At 41.9% G+C, this 20747-nt stretch overlaps 1 protein-coding gene across 1 annotated transcript in view; it reads right to left on the reverse strand.

The window, feature by feature from the left end:
• LOC134082575 (zinc finger protein 236-like) overlaps positions 1-20069 on the reverse strand; it is a 72533-nt gene extending 52464 nt beyond the window's left edge. Inside the window, exons 1-11 of the mRNA XM_062538390.1 lie at positions 19986-20069; positions 17719-17849; positions 14518-14682; positions 13966-14144; positions 13324-13454; positions 11986-12158; positions 9130-9258; positions 8512-8685; positions 6433-6643; positions 3352-3624; positions 1204-1407 (exon numbers count right to left, since the gene is read on the reverse strand). Of these exons, the coding sequence (XP_062394374.1) occupies positions 1204-1407; positions 3352-3624; positions 6433-6643; positions 8512-8685; positions 9130-9258; positions 11986-12158; positions 13324-13454; positions 13966-14144; positions 14518-14682; positions 17719-17849; positions 19986-20037 (1822 nt within the window). The 5' untranslated portion in view covers positions 20038-20069. The remainder of the gene's footprint in view (positions 1-1203; positions 1408-3351; positions 3625-6432; positions 6644-8511; positions 8686-9129; positions 9259-11985; positions 12159-13323; positions 13455-13965; positions 14145-14517; positions 14683-17718; positions 17850-19985) is intronic.
• Positions 20070-20747: the final 678 nt, after the last annotated feature.

Raw genomic sequence — 20747 nt, forward strand, 5'->3', positions numbered from 1 at the left:
GCCTTTTTCTGTGCATGGCCTTACATCTCCCCAAGAAGGTTACGGACTCCGGAAATGTAAATGTGCATATCTGTCCAGGCAAGTGTGTGTGCAAGTGTGTATCATGTGTATTAGTGTGAATGAATAAATGCATTGGCATGTTTATGGAAATGCTGTAGGTGTGTGTGAGAAAGTGCTGAAAGGTGTTAGCCTATAATACATTTGTGACCCTGCAAGACAAAACTACCACTGTATTGAGAAAATCCACAATAAACAAACGTTCGGGCTAAAATTTTGAATTTCACGTTTCGCTTAATTCGACAGTATACAGTCTACTCTACACTTTCATATTGTGAACAAATTTCACAGAAAAACATACGTTTTGACTCTCAAACCCGGTGAAGATTCAACACATTAGCAATCATTCCCATTGTTCCCACCACTTGAAAAGGAGAATTTCTCCTTTTCTAGCATGACGTGACGGCAGAACCATGTCAACTTTGAATGCGGCTATCTTAGCAAAAGTTTTTCAAATACCCTCGATATACAGTACATATCGTTAGAAAGCTTAGTTTATGGCCATTCATGTGAGCACAATAACTTGATTTTGTACATTTTACCAAAGCGAATGGTTTTGCCTTGCGGGGTCACATTTGTACACATCCGTCCAGCTATCTAAATGTCTATCTAAATGTATCTCTGAACATATACACTGCCTGTCAAAAGTTTGGGGTCACTTAGAGATTTCCATTCCACTCTATCATAAACAGAATACCAGCTGAGATTAGTAACATTATGTGCTTACATGATTGCAAAAAGGTTATCGACTATTGTAGAAGGAAATGTCAGATCTTTAATGCAATACCTACAGTGTATTGTCCATTATCAGCAAACATTCATCCAAAGTTCCAAAGGCATTCTGTTCACTAATCTGATATCATTTTAAAAGGCTAACTGAGAAAACATTGACTAACCGTTTTGCAATTATGCAGGAACATAATTTAAAATGAAAACTGATGCCCTGATTTAAAAAAAAAACAAAAAAAACAATGCAACTGACTGATCTCAGCTGTTATTTTGTCCATAACGGAATGGAATGGAAATTTCTAAATGACCCCAAACTTTTGACCGGCAGTGTATGCATGATATGTGCGCTGCTACTGGAAGGTACACAGTTCTGTGTATAGTAGGAGTATAGTTGTTAGTGTTTGAGCATCGTCATACCTATTTCAGTGATGAGAATGGGCTCCTGGAGGGGGATGTCCGGTAGGGGCAGGCTGTTCTTGGACACACGGGCCTTGTGGGGCTTGCGTGGGAACTTGTGCTTCTTCTGCTGCAGGCTCTTGAAGTGCGAGGCGATGTGTGTCTTGCGGTGTCCCGAGGTACGGAAGATCTTCTCGCAGTGCGGGCAGGGGAAGGGGCGCACGCCTGACCAAAGGAAGAAAGGTCACACAGGTCAAAGGTGAAAAATCACACGCACACACACAGACATACAGACAGACAGACAGACAGACAGACAGACAGACGCACGCACGCACATACAATTGGCACCACAATCACGATGTTAGGTTTAGCGATAAGTTTTCGTTTTCATTTCTTTTGTTTATGCTACCCAGGAGCCCTCATAGATAAAGTTAACCCCCTGACAGCTTGGAAGTTGCCAAACTCTCTCCTCCACAAAAAAACCTGCTCTTAAATAACAGCCATTAAAATGAATAAACTATCTTCCCAGTATAAACCTCTTTGAGGAGACACCTTGTTTATGCTTTTCACATAATTGTGTTGATTTTGCTGAGGTCTCCGTTGACAGGCAGAGTTAATGAAAGCACACCTTGAAAATGGAATCTTAATAAACAACTCAACGATAGCACTGTTATTCTAATGAGGTGTGTGACTCTATTTGAATAAACACCTGGACTAACAGAGCCCACTCACTGCACAGCACAGCCCAGAATTCACTCTACTCCAGTGTTTATTTTCTTTTTCGTTACACAGATGTGACACTGAGCAAATTAAAGATGGATGAAGTGTTTAGCAGCCCACACAGTTTTGACAGCGTAGCGATAACAAGCTGACAGTAGTGGCGGCGGTGGTGGTTATTCCCTTAACCTGTCTGGCTAACCAGGCTAATCTGAGCAAAGAAAGGCCAAATAAACACACAAAAAAAGAGAGAGAGCTCATCCGCACCAGAAAAAAAAAAAAATCTGACTGTGAAAGTAATTAAATGCACTCCCCATGCAGGGAGAGCCAGAGGGATGCGGTCAAGGTTGCCTTCCTGCGGAGAGCAGGCTTATGCCTTTGCTGGGCGCTCGTAATGGACTGTGGGCAGAGCAGACGCTGTCAGCTGAGTGAGCAGATGATTATGCAGAAAAAGATGAACTCAAGCAAAACGCCACTGAGGAGCTCCCTGGCTCGATCGATGTGTTGGTTTTTCTATGAGTCATTAAAAGTTTATGTAATACACCGACACAAGCACAATTTTGTTTCTCATCACACACACTCCCAATTACTCGGTGGTGTTAAGATATTTGCCTTGCAATAAATGAAAGTTATCGTAAGGCAGGTTTAGATCAGCGCTGAAAGAAAATAATCATTTAAGACGAAAGAGGCCATGAATAAAGCCCTCTATCGTTCAGTGTTGATTAAAACATTCACACGTGTTTCTTTCAGTGTTATTTCAACAGCATGATGTTCTACAGATTGCTCCTTACTTAGACAGAATGAACTAAACACTTTCCCAATCTCACCCTTACGGAGAACCTAGTGGTGCAATGGTGGATCTTCATTGCTCTTAATGACAGTCAAATAGATACACTCTGTAGAATGTACCCAGAGGATATGAATGCTGGATAAAACATTGGAATAAGCACAGTCTTAAATCCATGACAGATTGTTGTGCCTTATCAATGTCACAATGCTTTGTGTACAGTGCTCATGTGTCAGTTAAAGCCATGTGCCAGGAATGTTTCCTATTCTACCTGACCCTCTCTGCCCCAATGCAGAGAGACAGAGAGACAGAGAGACAGAGAGAGAGACTGAGAGAGAAAGAGAGACTGAGAGAGAGCTTGAGAGAGAGAGGGAGAGAGAGAGACAGACAGACAGGGAGAGGCCAAGAGAGAGAGAAAGAGAGAAAGAGAGAGGGTGAGAGAAAAAGAGAGAGTGAGAAAGGAAGGGAGAGAGAGAGGCCATGAAAGGTAGAGAGAGAAAGAGAAAGAGATAGAGAGAGAGCACATGCAATTGAGCTTTGGCAATAACGTTCTTGAACCGTTCAGGCCAATAAAGCTTTCTTGAACTGGATTAAAAAAAAAAAAAAAAAATGAGAGAGCGAGAAAGACGAGAAAGGAGCACGAGGCCCTGACCCTTGACCCTCACCTGTGTGCAGGCGCATGTGCACCTTCATGCTCCCGGAGGTGGAGAAGCACTTCATGCAGCACTGGCACTCGAAGGCCTTGATGCCCGTGTGCGTCTTCATGTGGGCGGTGAGCGTGCTCTTGACGGCGAAGGCGCGGAAGCACTGCTTGCACTTGAAGGGCTTCTCGTGCGTGTGGATGCGGATGTGCCGCACCAGGTCGCTGGGCTTCTTGAACTCCTTGGAGCAGTAGGGGCAGCCGTGCCAGCGCACGCCGTTCTGCTCGCGGATGGTGCCTGCGGGACGGGGAGAGAGGGGCGCGTGAGTGTGTGTGAGTGTGTGTGTGTGTGTGTGTGTGTGTGTGTGGAGGGGGTTGTGTGCAGCAGGTCGTTGACAGGGTCAGTGACAGGGTGAGTAAGTTCAAATGTGTACACTTGTGCGCACACAAAAAACACATATGCACACAAACAAACAAGCAGACACACATACATGCACGCACGCACGCACGCACGCACGCACACACACACACACACACACACACACACACACACACACACACCTCACAGATGGTCAAATAGAGAGTATATGGTAAAGGTGAATCAGTGCTGCAATAAAGTGTATGTGTGTGTGTATGTGTGTGTGTAGTACACAGAGCAAGTGTGTCAATTGTCTTCTGTGCATCACGGTGCCCTATGCTTACTATAGTAGGGTAACGTAGCAGAAACAGACAAATCACTTAAGTACAGGACTGCTGCATTACACCCCTCCAAACATCAGATGCCCTTTCTATGAACAACCCACTTCAAACAAAATAACATTTTTGTGATTCACTTTCAAAACGTTGTATTTGTTTAAGAGTTACTTCACTCCCATTTGAGTTCAACAGCAACAATAACAGCTCAGACATATTATCTGGTTTGAGCTCACCCACTTGCTAGTATGAACGCTTATCTCCGTCCAAGACCCAATTTCGCTGGACTCTGCCATGCCCAGAGAAAATAAATGGTGGCCTGTGATCAATTGAAAACTCTGACCTCCCATTACTGAATAGATTACCTGAAATGTTTTAGACCTACATGTGCCAAGTCAATTATGAATTTGTATGCACTAGGTAATTACTGTAGGCAATGTAAAAATCTGATGAATGTTTTCCATTCGTATTGTCTTAAATTATGCACGCCTGCTTTGACTTTCTTATTTTGAGAAACAGAGGTTATGCGTAGCATGGCAGTTCCATTAAGTATCATAAACAAAAGCTAATCAATTACCCATGCCTTGCTGACCTTGAGCGGAGGCTGTCCCTGTTATTATTAAATTAAGAATGAAACCTGTCATAACATTCCATCTCACGTGATAAACCAATCAAGATAAATGAAGACCCTTAATTGGACAGCTCAACCAAAACAAGTTCATTGTCCCGAGGTCAACCCAGCCATTGTTATTGTCATTATTTAGCCAACACTTAAAATGGAGGCCATCTGGTAGACCATTACCAATGTCTTTCAGATAACCATCGTCATCGTGAGGGACACAAGGAGACTCTGTTTCTTAGGACGCACTTATAAAAGCAGTGCCATCATTCCTCAACATGACTGAGTGGGAATACTAATGCACGATCTGTCAAAGACGGTGATGGATCAGGCTTGACGTTTCCTTACATTTCCATTTCCAAGACAGCTCCGACCATATCTCATATTTCTTTCAACTTCCTACCCGAGTTCTAGGTTTTTCTACCCTTACCCTACCACACTTTCAACTCTCTAGTTCTCTTATACAGTCTCTATAACCATAATGTTGCCCTTCTGCTTTCCGCAGTGATTACATTCCAGCGTATACTTAGCAATAGAACTCGAATAATCTGACAATACTGCTGTTCCATAAATACAAGCAGTCACCAGCAACCATGTGCATCATGCAAAAATAATACTTTGGTCTTTGTATACCGCAACAGCCAATAGGTGATCGTTAAGCATTAATCAATAAATAATGCCTTGCACCTGCCTTGATGATACTGATGGAATGCATACCAGTGGTTGTCTATAGCTTGTGAATGCAGTGAGCATAACTAAACATGACTTTCTTTCTTCCATTATGCTGGTGGTGTGTGTGTCAACTACACCGGGATGTTTTTGGCCAATTAAGGGAGGTCAGCACATGAAAGGATAATGTCACTGCTGCTTTGGTCCCTCGAGCAGGTGGCTTATCATTGAAGACAGCTAATTAAGCCATATGTTTCAACCAGGACAGAGAACACGGCTTTAACAGACACTTTATAATGGCCCTGTCAGTTATCAGGAGGACTTCTGAAATGTGTTCCAGATGTTTGAATCGATTGGATGGCACGTGACAGAGCCTTTAAAAAGCATGCATGCATTATTGCAGTTAAACTTACTTACTTAAGTTATTTCAAAAACATGTTTTTCACAGAATTTGGCTCTCAATTTGTACACACGACATGAGTGCTAGGACGGGCACATTTGTGGTGCTTAGAAATAAAAAAAAATCGAATTTAAAATAAAAACTGTCACTTTGATGGTTAAAAACATGTGATTCAATTCAAATAACATATTGTTTTACTTTGAAAAACAGACTAAAACAATTAACTGTTTTTCAAAGTGTAGCAGATCTGTAAAGTGTTTTTAAACAGAAATAAACAGAAATGAGAAGTTTCTGTAGAATGGCCCTTAACTTCTCTCGGCTGTGGAGGAGTGCATGAAAACAAACAGGCTAACAAGCTATCTCCTGTGGGATGGCAATGTCCTGCAGAACATTTATGCCAGCCAAGTGGAAGTAAATTACCTAGTAATAAGGAATGGCCAACTATCCTATTGATTTGTTACCTCAGGCTAATTTATTTTTCAGCAATTACGGGAATGTTTTTGTATCTGGAACTGCACCTGTCATTTTGGCTGGCATTTCATATTCTCAGAATAGATTGATCCGAAGTGTCCAAACTCAACAATTTACTCCAAAACATCCCCCTCAAACACACACACACACACACACACACACACACACACACACACACTTTCTACCAACTTTAATTGCCCATCCAAACAACCTTAATAGGCCATCCGCTCCTGCAGTCAGAGAGAGACCCTTACCTGGCATTTGATCAGGCTTCTTAAAGATGCTCTTCTTCTCCTTCTTCACAATTCTCTCTGAGCCGGACGGCTTCCTGATAGCAGAGGCGTCGCTGCCCGTCGTTTGATTCTGTGCGCCACCATCTGACCTGGGCAAAGCTGCCAATCCGCTGCCGCTCTGGGCACTGTTCTGCACTGGGATGGCAGTCAGGCCGCTGTTCTCAAGCGCTTGCTGCAGACGGAGGAGTAAACAAACCATACGTTAGTCAAAATATCAAATAATAATAAATAAATAAATTACATTATAATAAAAAAAAATAACAAATGTCACTTTTAGAATGGATAGCGATTTGGTAAAAAATCTTGTAGGAGACTCATTAAAAATGTTCTCAATAGTTGTGAATAAGCATCTGGTGACAAACAAGTTGGGACATTCAACGTTTTCCCCCCGGTTATGGGCTTGCATTGATCAAAATCCTTAATAATGGCCTGCCTCTGATCTAAAACTTAGCTGAGGGTTTCAGCCGCAGTTAACTAATGGTGGCTGTGCTTGATAAAGAAAAATGTCTACATCTGGGCACACAAAAATATCAAAAGACTTCCTCTGAGCTGACAACAAACTGGCACCATGAAGAGAGCAGGCGATAGGGCTGGGATGAAATGACAGCTTAGATGTTATAATGAATACTTTTACCCTATACAAAGTATTACAAAAAAATACAATAATGGAGACGCAGCCTTTTTGTGGATGAATTGTGCTTTTTTTTTTAGAGAAGAAAAATATTTCCACATGTGAGACCAGAAAACGAATATAAAGGCTGATGAATGATTAAAAAGGATAATGAATACATTTTGTCCCACCCAACCACGAGGGAGAGAGTGATTGCCTATTGTGAGCCAGTCTAAATGCTGCATTTCTCATCACAGGGGTGATTAACTACCTATCCATCTATTACGACTTTCATATGGGAAAAGCTTTTTATTTAAATCCCTCAAATATGGCAAACCCAAGCCCACCGCACAGACTCAAGAGGTCGAGTGTAGGAGCAAGGGCCATGATCTCAGAAGAGAGTGCTCGTCTCTGCCTTCATTTCCAGGGCTCTTTTCAACTCTGTGGCTGAAGAGGTCTTCCCAATAAAAGCACTCACCGGGCGTTCAACCCTGTTAATTATCATGCAAATCTATTCTCTTGCATAATGACTTGGGTATCGGGGCAAGCAAATCCTTCAGTGACTGCGTCGACTCTAAAATGCGTTTCAAACGGCAGTTGAAAACTTTTGGTTTTGGTTGCTCCACATGCATATAGAAATCTCAGCTATTAATAATCACTGAAGATAATTACAAAACAGCAGTCAGGCAAACAGTTACAAGTGTATTTAAGTGTACTAATTGCAACTGTTTATTTGACTGCTGTTTTGCAATTATCTTTAACAATAATTAATAGCTGCCATGTGCAATTTAGCCACCAAAACCAGAAGCGTTTTCTTAAAATGAACAATTTCTGAATAGATATGCCTTATGTTGAGTGTTGTACACAAGTACAACCTGAACAAATGCTACACCCTTAAAAGTGATGTGTTAAAATGACACATTGTGAGTGAGCTTAGGGACAACACAATTTTGTGTCAATTTCACACAGCAACTGTGTGACTGAGTGAAAGGTGAACGACAGACTTCTACTATCTACTATTTAACAACAACAAGCAAACAAAGAAACACTTGAAACAAAAACACTTTTTTTTTGCTGGTAAACAAGTTGTTTTTAGATAGCTGAACTCTGTCTTTCACCCAACCAGCCGCACAACTGTTGTGTTGAAATTGACCCAAATATGTGCTGTTCCTGAGCACACACAGCAGATGCTCCATTTTTGTACACTTCACTGTTTAGAGCGTAAGCACCTGCACTACAATTATGTTTTAACAATAGAGACGTAGCATATAAAACTCACAGTGACAACTTCTAGTGTTTGCACTCATTCTGCTGAGTGAGCATCGATGATTCAAATAACAATAGATGCAAGCAATTCTCGAACACAACATGTTTACATGGGTATGTTGGTGTGTCAGTGACAGCGTGTGCATGTGTGCTTCTGCCTGAACCTGCAAGATGTCCTGGTTGATAGCCGTCTCCATGGTGATAGCTGGCACCGGGGGTTGGGCCTGAGTGCTCTCCACGGTGACCTGCTCGGAGAGTTCCAGAAGCTGTTGGATCACGTCTGTCACCCCTTCGGCTCCCTCTGACCCGGCCACGGCCTGACTGGACTCCACCGTCTCCTGGCAGAACACGAGACACACACGACACACACACACACACACACGCAGGATTGATTTGTTTGTGGGTGTTTGTGTGTGAGTGCTTACATACATGTAGGCACTTGCCTCTGATCGGATAAAAAAAAACGAATAAAACTGACCTGTCTTTCCTTTTTCACTCTCAACTAAAACCATTGTTTTGTAGTCCCTTCTTAGGTGAGAAGATAACAACTTGGACATTTAAACGATTTGATTCGTCAAAACTCTTATTACACCTTCGCCCACAGTAACAACCTGCAGCCACCAGGAGTGCTGAAACTTCTTTAACCAGGATTTAAACCACCCTAAACAAGGTCAAGCAAATCCTGGACTAGTTCATAATAAGAGTGTTTTGTCTAAAGGTCTGCAGGCATTTGTGTGTGTGTGTGTGTGTGTGTGTGTGTGTGTGTGGCCACTTTTATTCACCTGGGTGGTGGCAGGCTCCTCAACCTCGACCACTGAGATGTGCATCTTGCTGATGTGTGCGTTTAGGCTGCCCAGCTTCTTGAACACACAGCTGCAGTCCATGCAGGGGAAGAGGGCCACTCCTTTGGTCTGCAGGGAGAGCAAGGACAGACAAATAGTCATTAGCATGCATTGGCTTGAGCAACCTGATGAATGACTACCAGTAGGCATGATTTACAATCAACATCCATGGATCCATAAACAGCTAAAATGACTTAATGCTGTTGACACAGAGGGAGATCGACCGTTGCCTTATTTAGGCATTTTGGCTAGATCGTAGATCTCACAAGAAAACAATGTCAAATCATAAGATGGGGGATAAATATGCTGATCGGAACGCACTGGAAATAAAAAGAGAAAGATTGAAAGTCAATCTGCACACAGGCACTGAATAATTGATAATTTTCCACTGTTGGAGAAATATGTCAACAAACGCATGTTTTGACACACACACATAGGGGGGGGGGGGGAGTTTTCACAGCCTGTCACCCGGTGAAATATATTCACCGTGGGTGCACGAGTAAGTTATGCACGGTGGGGCTCCATGGCGTCGGAGTCTGCCTGCCCTCGAGGAGCTCAAGGGCACTCGTGAGAAAAGCATGCAGTCAGAATTCCACAGCTCTAGCGCAAGCTCTGGGAGTTGGGAGAGCCTGTTCAATTACCCATCACTTCATTTGTACAGAATATTAATCAACAGGCACAAAACAACAGTTTATGATGTTTTTCTTTCCACCCACCTCAAAATCAATTTAAAAAAAAGAAAAAGAAAAAAAAAAGCCGCAATTAAAAGATAAAGATGGATGGTCTGCAAAATCAAAGGAAAGTGGGGGGAAAGCACGCTCCAGTATAAGTCAATAAATACACATGTGACATGCAAGCAAACGTCCCATCACTCAACTGAATGGAGAGTCTTCCTTTGAAAAGATTTAGACATTTAGACAGAAATCTGTCTGTTCATCAAACCTATATGCAAACGGCAAAACCTTAGCCTTCACTGGGGGGAAAGTGGGGGTGTAGACAGTATTCAGAAACCTTCTTGCCAGCTCTTTCTAGAATATTCCCTTGTGTTGAATACTGGCAATTTGTATGGACCTCTTACATGACTGAATGCATACATCCCTTCACCTGCAGACTGGTGTATAAGTGAAGTCACTTCATACTTCATACTTTCAAGGCCTACACAGGAGATGACATTATAAACAGCTTTGTCTCTTCTTTAAGAGGAGAAAACACAGAATTAGTTTGTCCGTAAGGATTTCTTTTTGATCCTGGAATCTCTCACACACTCGCTCCCTCCCTCCCTCGCTAACACCCTCCCTCCCTCCATCCCATGTTCCCTCGCTCACTCACACACTCATACACACACAGGCCTCTTATAACAACGTCAAATGATGTACCGCAGAAAAAGAGAAAGACAGAATGGGGAAGACAGGAAGAGAGAGAGAGAGAGAGAGAGAGAGAATGAAAAACCAGAGTACAGAGACACCAACATGTCTTACTTCCTGTTTTTTCTATACTACAGTTGGCACTGCATTATTTCACATCTTTTTCTGTCTCTCTCGATGAATATCTTTGCATGTGCTCACGTGCCATTTCAAAAGTTATTTTTCTGTCATTGCCCTATTGTTTTGGCATCCACCAGAGTTGACAGTTGCTTAGTGTAGGATCGGTTTCTGCAATCCTGAAAATGCTGAAAACCGAGTGTTTGTGGTGATGTGCAGTGTTTGGTGTCTGCCCAACATAGCATCTAGACTGATGACCAAAAAACTAAATTCCTCCATTTGACCTTGGAGTCTCCCACATGTCTTTGGCTGGCTGAACTCAAGTCAAGATTTAATAAGAGCTTTGCCACTCTCCCAAAAAGCTTTGACTGGTGAAGATTCCGGGAAAAACTTGTTGTACACAGAGAATCTCTCATCTCAGCTGCTGAAGCCTTCAACTGTCAGAATCGTTATAGGTGCCATGGTGACCTCCCCAAAAAGTCTTCTACCTGCACAGTCACTCAGTTGGTGGGGATGGCCAAATTTGACACATTTGCCATATCTCTTACATTCCTTAATGATGGATTTAACTGAACTCTGGGGGATGTTCAGCGGCTTGAACATTTTTTCTGTGTCCATCCCCTGACTCATACTTTTCAATAACCTTTTCTTGGAGTGTTCCTTTGTCTTCATGGTGGAACTGTCGCCAAGAATACTGATTAACCATTGACTGGACCATCCACTTGCATGTCTCTATACCACAATCCCGTTAGAAGCATTCACTGCACTCGAGTCATCTCCATTTCACTAATTGACAGACTGCTAGCACCAATTTTCTGGACTGCTGTTGAATTAGGTCAGTCATTTGAAGGGGAATGATTATATATGTAACCACTTATTCTGTGTTCTGTATTTTTAATTAATGAATTAATAACTTTGCAGAAATCTGTTTTCACTTTGTCACTAAGTTGTCAAAAAAGCCAAATTATATTGACTATGATTCCATTTCTAAAGTAAATAAAAGTAAATATTCAAAGGGGTGAATACTTTTATAGGCACTGTAGTGAGGAATTTCAGAAAACAGACAGGGGTGGTGGTGAGGCTAGTGTGTGTGTGTGAGTGCGAGAGTGAGTGCATCTGTTTGTGTGTGTGTGTGTGTGTGTGTGTGTGTGTGTGTGTGTGTGTGTGTGTGTGTGTGTGTGTGTGTGTGTGTGTGTGTGTGCGTGCGTGCGTGATTGCGTGCGTGATTGCGTGCATGCGTGCGTCTGTCTGTCTGTTTGTGCATGCGTGCGTGTCTGTGTCTGATCCTGGGATGACGTCGGCGGGAGCTGCCTACCTCGGAGTGCACCCTCTGGATGTGCGACTGCAGGTTGCCCTTCTGGGAGAAGGAGGCCGGGCACAGCGTGCACAGGTGAGGCTTCTCCCCTGTGTGCCGCACCATGTGGGTCTGCAGCACCACCTTCTGGTTGAACGCCTTCCCACAGTGACTGCATTTATACGGTCTCTCACCTGCAGGAGCAGAGGGACATGGACAGGAGGAGAGAGAGATGAGAGAGAGAGAGAAAGAAGATAAATATGAAAGGAGAGAAGGAGAGGAGAGGTTGGTGGGAGGACAGAGAAAGAAATATAGAAAGCAGATGGTGAGAAAAAAGGGGGAGAGATAGTAAAGGAGGAGAGTAGAGTGTAGAGATGATGACAGGACAGAGGGGGATTAAAGGAAGATAAGAGGACACAAAGAGAGTGAGGGGGTGACGTAGACCAACAAAGGGTGTAGCCGAAAAAGAGTTAGCATGAAAGAAAAAGAGGTACGGTGTGTGAATGTATGTGTACAGGAGGAAGAAAAGGGACAAAGAGAGAGAGAGAAAGAGAGCAAGAGAGACACACAAAGAGAGAGAGAGACAGAAAGAAAGAGTGTTCAAAGCACAACAGTGTGGAGGAGAATACAGCTAGGAAATAAACACTTGTGACAGTCTTCGCCAGACGAACAATAGACCGGAGGATCTTGACACTAATTCCATGCGGCACAATTTAAATGAGCACTCAGGACCATCAACAAGGTCCTTGGGAAGCTCTCCAGCAGAGCTGCACAGTCCCTCCTAATGGCCGCTTCTCATTCAGAGGACAGAGCAGCCACTGCCCGCGGCGATTAGTCATCCGTCAAGACTGGAGCAAATGAAAGCATGGGGCAAGACAGGTGTCTGAAAAGGTGAAGGGCCACAGTAGTAGAGGTTGGAGGCATAATTGTCCATACGCGGCCTGAGTTCAAAGCTTTATCATCTCGCCGTTGCTTGCGATGCTGATTAAACTTTGGGTTTTAGGGGACCCCATGTGGCCAGTTTTGGCGGTGCAGTTACTTTACGCAAAACCTCAAAGTAATAAGCAACTTCTCTCTTTTACTTGGTTTGTAATGGATAAATTGCTGCAAGGATGTCTTTTAAGAGGAGAACGGAGGGAAGCAAGTTGCATCAGAGGTCCTTAATCCACAATGACCCACGGAAATGGATACAAGTACCAAGTATTAATGTGAAGCACTACAGTTGCCACCACTTGCTAGAAATGTTTGCGATAAACTGTTTAAGATAAACAGCTGATGATAAAATAGCAACAATGCAATCTCTAAGAGCTTTGAAGCAGAGCCAAAGGCAGCTGTATTACAGATACTTCTTCGTCTTACCTGTGTGGATTCTGATATGTCTCACCAGCTGACTAGGCTTCTTAAACGTCTTTCCACAGTGCTGGCAACTGTTTGTGAATCCGCTGCGGTCAATGTTCTTCTTGTAATTCCTCGAGCTGGTGAGTATTGCCCTAATGAATAGGCAGGATGCACAGAATGCATATCAGCACACAGAGAGTGACATACTGTACACAGGCCCCAGCTGTTGTGTGACTGGCTAGTGCACCTGACCCTACACCTGACTCTCTTTCCCATTCCCTTCCTGTCATTCTCCACTATCCTAGCTGATTAAAGGCATAAACAGCCCAAAAATATACTTTGAAAATAAATTATTAATAATAACAATAATAACAATAATAATAATAGTAATAATAATAATAATAATAATAATAATAATATGATATACATATATTGTAATTTCCCAACTATTAGACGCAGCATATACATTCATTTTGCTAAATTTCTTCTGCTATGAGGTTATTACAAAGAGGCAAGTTATATGGTATTAATGTGGTTTTGTTTCTTTTAACTTGCACAAAACACTGTCCTGCGGCTAATACACAGTGCGGCTAATACACAGGAAATTACTGTAGTACATTGATATACAGTACATTGAATGAAGCTCATCAACAATCCACTGACCTTGTTTTAACATGTGTCTTGACATGTTCTTTCAGCTCGCCGGGGGTCTTGAACTCCTGGCTGCAGGTCTTGCATGTGTAGACCTTGCATCCGGAGAGTTCCTTGCGGTGATCCTCCATATGTGGCATCAGCTGACTCTCAAGGACAAACTCATCTCCGCACTCGCCACATATCAGGTTCTGATACCAGAGGGGATATTACACACGATGAACCAGGAAGGAATGGTTAATAAGGGGAGTTCATTCATGCTTGTAGGTCTTGAAGTTAGATGTCCCTCCAAATGGATTTGTCTAAAACCCATCAGTGAACAGAAACAACCGACCCACTAATAGGTAACTTCGTTGGGCCTTATTTTGAAACTGGCAACACAGGAGTCATAAATACAGTTGCAAAATATAAAATAAAAAGTTAACCCCATAACTTGACAGATCACCTCACAAACCTCTTGAATTTCCCCTTGGGGATCAATAAAGTATCTATCTATCTATCTATCTATCTATCAAACTTGGGTTCAGCGGTATGTTTTCTGTCTCTGGGTGACCCTTCACATACCTCCTCTTTCTCATGGAGCATGATGTGGGCCTTCAGACTGGCCACTCGGGAGAACTTCTTGTGGCACATGGGACAGACGGGGTCTGAGGTTGTGTGAGTGGACTTGTGTAGCGTCAGGTTAAACTCCACGTTGAAGGACAAAGGACACTGGTCACACCGGTGCGGCTGTTAATGAGAGAGAGAGAGAGAGAGAGAGAGAGAGAGAGAGAGAGAGAGAGAGAGAGAAAGAGGCAATAATGATGGAGTTGGGAGGATTGTTGGTAAAAACTAAAATCAATTTAGAAGTATGTACCAAAGGACTTCCAGATGACGTGCAGACATAGCTTCTTGCTGAGAACCTTTGATGAATGACTTATCTCTGTGCGCAATGTCCCCGAGGAGACACTAAGGGGAAACTTATGTTTTGAGCAAATTCAAAATGAGGCCAATATGCACTCGAAAAGAACCAATCTGAAGTTCAATTTGTTCCAAACACTCTGAACACATCTGCCTTCAAAGGATTTTGTCTTCCCATTGATTATGTATGTCATGCAAAGGACTGCAAAGGACTACTCTGCAAAGGCCTACTGCACAGAACTACTACAAAGGGCTATTTCAAAGGACTACTCTGCAAAGGACTACCCTGTTCTTGCAAAGGAATAATGAATATCTGTCAACTCTAGTACTGACAACTATACCTTCATGTTTATTTCTGATTTTGAAATAAAGCCTATTGGCATTCTGTGGGGACTATAAAAAGACAGCAAAGAAGGCTATGCATCCACCACCTGTTTGCAATAAACTTTGATCTTGCAAAGTGTGCCATAGATATCTCATATATGAGATATAGGCCTACTGTAGATAGATAGACGTTAGTAAAGCAGGTACTCAACCAGACTGGCACAGGATCTGGTCCAATATAAATAACACGTCCCAAAATGTAAGTCATCAGTTAATTAACTTTAAAGTAATTCATTGATCGTATGCCACTCCTTACAAACTATATAATGGGTCTTCTGTCTCCTCATCCTCCTCATCGTACTTTACATGTTTGAATGCTTCTGTGTAGACAGTTTTACAAATGTTCTGGGAATTTTCTAAAGTGAACACTTGATGGACTCATGAGTGTGACGTTATGGAGACAAATACTCTGGACTGCCATAATCCCAGATCCATGTTTATGTCTGTTAAATTTGATTCCATTTTGAATTTATGTAATATGTAGACAAATCCTATTTTATGGCTTTACAGCAGTGAAAAAAAAATGGTTTATTTAAAAATGGTTTTAATACAGAGATAATTTGGATTTCTGAGCTCCTTAGAGGCCGATAACACAGTGTCTGTAAAATACTGTTTATTTGTTTTCATTTGTATATTTATGGGCCTATCTTCCCTTTCGTCTTTTACTTTACTCGTATTAACTGGTATACAACTGTTTTCCTTGGTTTTGACTTTTGCTTGTTACTTTTACTGTGGTGACGGTCAATGTTTATGTGTTAGTGTAGTTTTGTTTGTGTTGTGAAACTTTCAAAAAAAAGTTAATCGCAAAAAAACAAGTCTTATTGCTGAGGGGTAGAAGCTGTTTTTGAAACTTGTTTCAGAACTTGTTTCTTGTTTGTTTCAGAACTCCCATACCAGACAGTGATAGATGATGTGATGATGCTCTCTATGATGGGCTTTGTAGAAATGCACCAACAGATGTTTGCTCACATGAAACGTCTTAAGTTGCCTAGTCTTTGTTGAGCTTTCTTGATAAGAGTGGGTTAATTGAGTGGTGTTAACTTCCCACTTCAAGTTCTTGCTGATGTATGAGCCAAAGAATTCAAATGAGTCCGTCATGGTTATTGGCTGGTCATTATAACTGGGGCAATGATGTTAGGCCTACTCATCAAATCTTTAAAGGGATATTCCACCATTTGGGGAATTAAGCTAATTTTCCACCTCCCCTCGAGATGGTGGTGTCATTTGCACATTTGAACATTTTGACCAAGATATCAAGTCAATGGTATAGATGGAGAAAAGCAGAGGAGATAACATACAGCCTTGTGGAGCACCACTGTTGATAGTCAGAGGGCATGATTAGCAGAGTAGCATTATTAATCTTGACTGCTTGACTTCTGTTGCTCAGAAAGGCCAATATCCAATGGCACAGAGATGCATTAATATTCATGCACTGAAGCCTGGAGAATAGTATGAGGACTGATTGTATTGAAAGCCGAGCTGAAGTCGATGAACAAGATACGTGCATAGGTGTTGCTCGATTCCAGGTGTTGCAGAGTGAAGTGAACAGCCATATCGATGGCATCCTCCACAGATCTGTTTATCTGTTAAGCAAACTCATAAGGGTCCAGCAGTGGTGAACACACAGGATTGTAGATAGGAGTACCAAGCGCTCAAATATCTTCATAGTCACTGAAGTGAGGGCAACTGGTATGAAGTCATTTAGGCCTGATATTCTTTATACCGATGACAGATTATTTTAAAACACTGTGGAACAGCGCACTGACAAAGAGAGGAGTTGTATGAATGTTGTGTAAATGTCAGTTGATCAGCACAGTGTCTAAACACAGCCCGGGAGAGCTGATTTGGCCCTGCTGCTTTTCTGCGCTTTAAAAAGCCTGCTCAATGCTGCCTCCTGGATAAGAAAGGGAGGAGTGGGAGGAGGAGGAGGAGGGGAGGGGAAGACTGTGGGGGACGAAGTATCCTCGAGATGCTATTATTTGACGCTAAAAAATTCTATTTGGGAAGTGTTTAGTACACCGCCCTTCGGTAATTCACTGTTTGTGATTTGGGGCTACAGCATATACCCGGGGCCAGCTCTGTAGTGGTTGATCAATGAAAAATACTGTCTCCATGGCTTATTTGATGTGTTTTTTTTAAAGCAGGAAAAAAGACCATGGAGTCAATTTTTGAGTTACGCTTTAAGATTTCTCCAGACTGATCTGGAATTATTGGTAGAGAGCTGGCATAACTAACCAACTCTTACAGCACACATTTCCATTTGCATGTCACCTTACCCACCACACTCAGATTTTGGACCTGAGCTTTAGTTAATGGACCACTTGGATCGACTCCCTTACAGGCTTATTCAGCGCGTAACACACAGACAAACAAAAGAAATGGAGTGTCACTCAAATTGGCTTTTAAAAGTGCTTTCCGAAAGAAAACAAAAAACAAGCCATTTCATGAAAATACACAATTTGATTCATGCAGTCCACTTGCCTTGTCGTTGACTTCATGGTCTCTGAGATGCTTCTGAAGTTGGTTTTCTGTGGTGAAGACTTGAGAGCAAATGCTACATTTGTTCTCTCGGGATTCTGCATGGTTCCCATTCTTAGACTCCTGTGCACCTTCTGCAGACCAACAAAGTGCATATTCAGCTCATATTCTGAAAGCATCTAATCTTTCCATTAAAAGTTTGCCTAAATCACACCGATATTGGCACACACATCTTTTTTTTGCTTTTGTAAGGTTTATAAGACATTGCACATCAATAAACATAAAATGTAAATATGTCAGAATTAGTCAAAATGGCTATTTTACATCTGTTGTCCATTGCCCGGTGTTAAAAGGAAGAAGAAAAATACTCATACATCTGGTTCGCAAAATTGCTTTGAGGAATGTGTATAATTCTATATCAGGATAGGCTATGTATTTAGATAACATATTGGATATTGTAGGGAGACTCTACATTTGAGAATCGGCCTGCTAACTGTACATTCTGAACCACCTTACAGGGCATACCAAAGTGTCAAACTCAAATGGCATCGGGAACTATTTTCCGGAGGGATCTACTGGATGCTTTTCTTCTTCTTCTTTAAATGTGCAGTACATGTGTCTAGACCAATAGCCTATATAATATACTTCTTGCAAAATTGTCGACTGCGCCTCTAATTGCCATGTCGTATTTACTTAAATATACATCTGTTTTAATACAGGACTAGTGCTAAACAACATCTAGATAAAATTGACTCCATATATTAGTACCTGAAGACAAAACAAGGCTATGACATAAAGATGTTGAAAGTACTTTATATTTCTCCACATCAATTCATGAAAATAAATAAAAGACGGATACTATAAAATAGCACAATTTCATCTATGATTGCTGCAAACAAATGTTTGCCTGTATATTATCTAACACTCAATTATTATTCCTAAATAGGAACTGTTTAGGAATCATAGACGTGGCTTATTTATTGGAGACTTATGTGGCTTATTTTAAGCTCATTTTGATCACTTCTGCATTGACACATTCAAGCTTCTCTTCTAATGTTTTGTGGCATGCTCACTCACTTTCAGCGTTGCACAGAAAATACTTAATAGGCTACAGCCCAATTATTTAAACACAGATCATGCAGTTGTGTACTTTTTTTAAGGTGGTGATGGAAACGTGTATTAGTGGACCATTAGGCCAGTAGTTACCTGGCCCATGACATAGCCTGCCTCTTGGGGGCAAATATTTAACAGTGTATTAGATGTCACAAGGAATTGGAAGATCTTACAGCATTAGGCTACTCTACTTTGTGTGTTGCAAATGACCTCTTTAAACCTCAGGGCAAGTTTAGGTAACGTTAAGGTGTTTGACAACTTTTCTGGCTAGAAAGTAGACTTTAAAACTTTGTCAACCACAGTGAATAATCTGCGGTGGATAACTGATACTCCCCACCATAAAACTGCACGCAAAATCAAGACCACTGTCATGTATAACCATAACCGTATGGAACTATTAAGCCACAATATTTTAGAAAGGTAATGTTTCCATAAGCAGGGTCATCTTCTTGGGTATGTTGGTGTCAAATATAAACAACTCGCACGCTTATGAGGACAGCTTGGAGCTCGTCTCCACACAGTTTTCTTTCAAAGAGATCACTTGGCGTTTATTCGGTAGCGTTGTAGCTAGTTGGCTACACAGGACAGTGCAGAGGGATTCCGTGTTTCAAAACCATTTGAACTGCTGAAGTGTTCACCCCTTGCCTAAACGACCTATTGCTCGCTAACTGGTCGCTACCAGGCTATCACGAAAGCCTCTTGTCGTGGGGAAGCAAGCCATCTCGACCAACAAATGCGAACGTTAACGTTGTTGTCCACAAAGGCAACGTTAAGCTAAGTTAGCACCGTTCAGCTAACGTTAGCAGACTTGTCATCGCCATTCCTCAAAACCATGAAATTGTGTCGTTGCAGATGTACCAAAGCCAGACAGAAACACATTTCAGACACGTTCTCCGTGAGATGTTTCCAGTCCTGCGCTTTAAATTAGACTGGATCTGAATAAGTAGAGCCACCAAATGTTATTAATATCATTCCGCCTCAATCACTCCTTTCGCAGCACAAAGAAATGGACACCCGCAATACCATATCCGGGGACTATATACACAATGTTGAAGTGTTCTTTTCTGACATATGATGAAATTTCCTACGGTATAGTACACTTGTTTAAAAAGCTTGAAATCTGTTCTTTTTATTCATAATAATTTTGTACAGTTTACCTGTCCCGTCGTTTGTGTTATCCCTCACTTTTCGAGGCCGTCCCCGCGGCATAGTTCCAGGTTTCAGGGCGGGTGTACTGTGAACGATTTGGATTTCAAAATGGCGACTGCTGTACGGAGAGCTCCTCGCGGAGACGGGGGAATGCAACAAGGCCATGAACTTCTCTAGGCCGATATGGTGCTCAACGTGGTCGATGCATTAAGGGGGAAGGGAGACATCTAGCGTTCAGATATGAGTGAAAACGTCTTGTCATGTTTTGAACGCGTTCCCAATTCCCTGTAAGGAAAGAACATGCAATATTATGTTAACATAACGATATGATGGGAAAAAAAAAAAACAACAACAACATTCTAGCCTACTGCAAAAACTTGACTCAGCCTACAATCATAAGCCCATATAGGCCTAGCCTAAGTGAGCCTAATGGCCCGCCCAACCTAGGCCCATTGGAAGTTGCCAGGGTTAAAAGATACACCAAAAACTATGTTGGCTAGACAGGGCCGAAAGCAATGATCGGATTGTTTCTTCTTATTATTATTATTGTTATTATTATTATCAGCCAGAATAATTTTAAGATTTTGCCCCCTTGAACTAAGTTTTCAATAGCTTGTAGCCTACCAGCCCTATAATAAAATTGCTGTTTGGTTATTAACACCTGCCTGCTCAGACTGGTGAAAAAAAAGAAAGAAAGAAAAGGTTTAGTTTAAGCTAATTGAACGCAAGCGTGCACACACACACACACACACACACACACACACACACAC

This window comes from Sardina pilchardus, chromosome 6, assembly GCF_963854185.1.
Source record: "Sardina pilchardus chromosome 6, fSarPil1.1, whole genome shotgun sequence".
Classification (NCBI taxonomy): Eukaryota; Metazoa; Chordata; class Actinopteri; order Clupeiformes; family Clupeidae; genus Sardina; species Sardina pilchardus.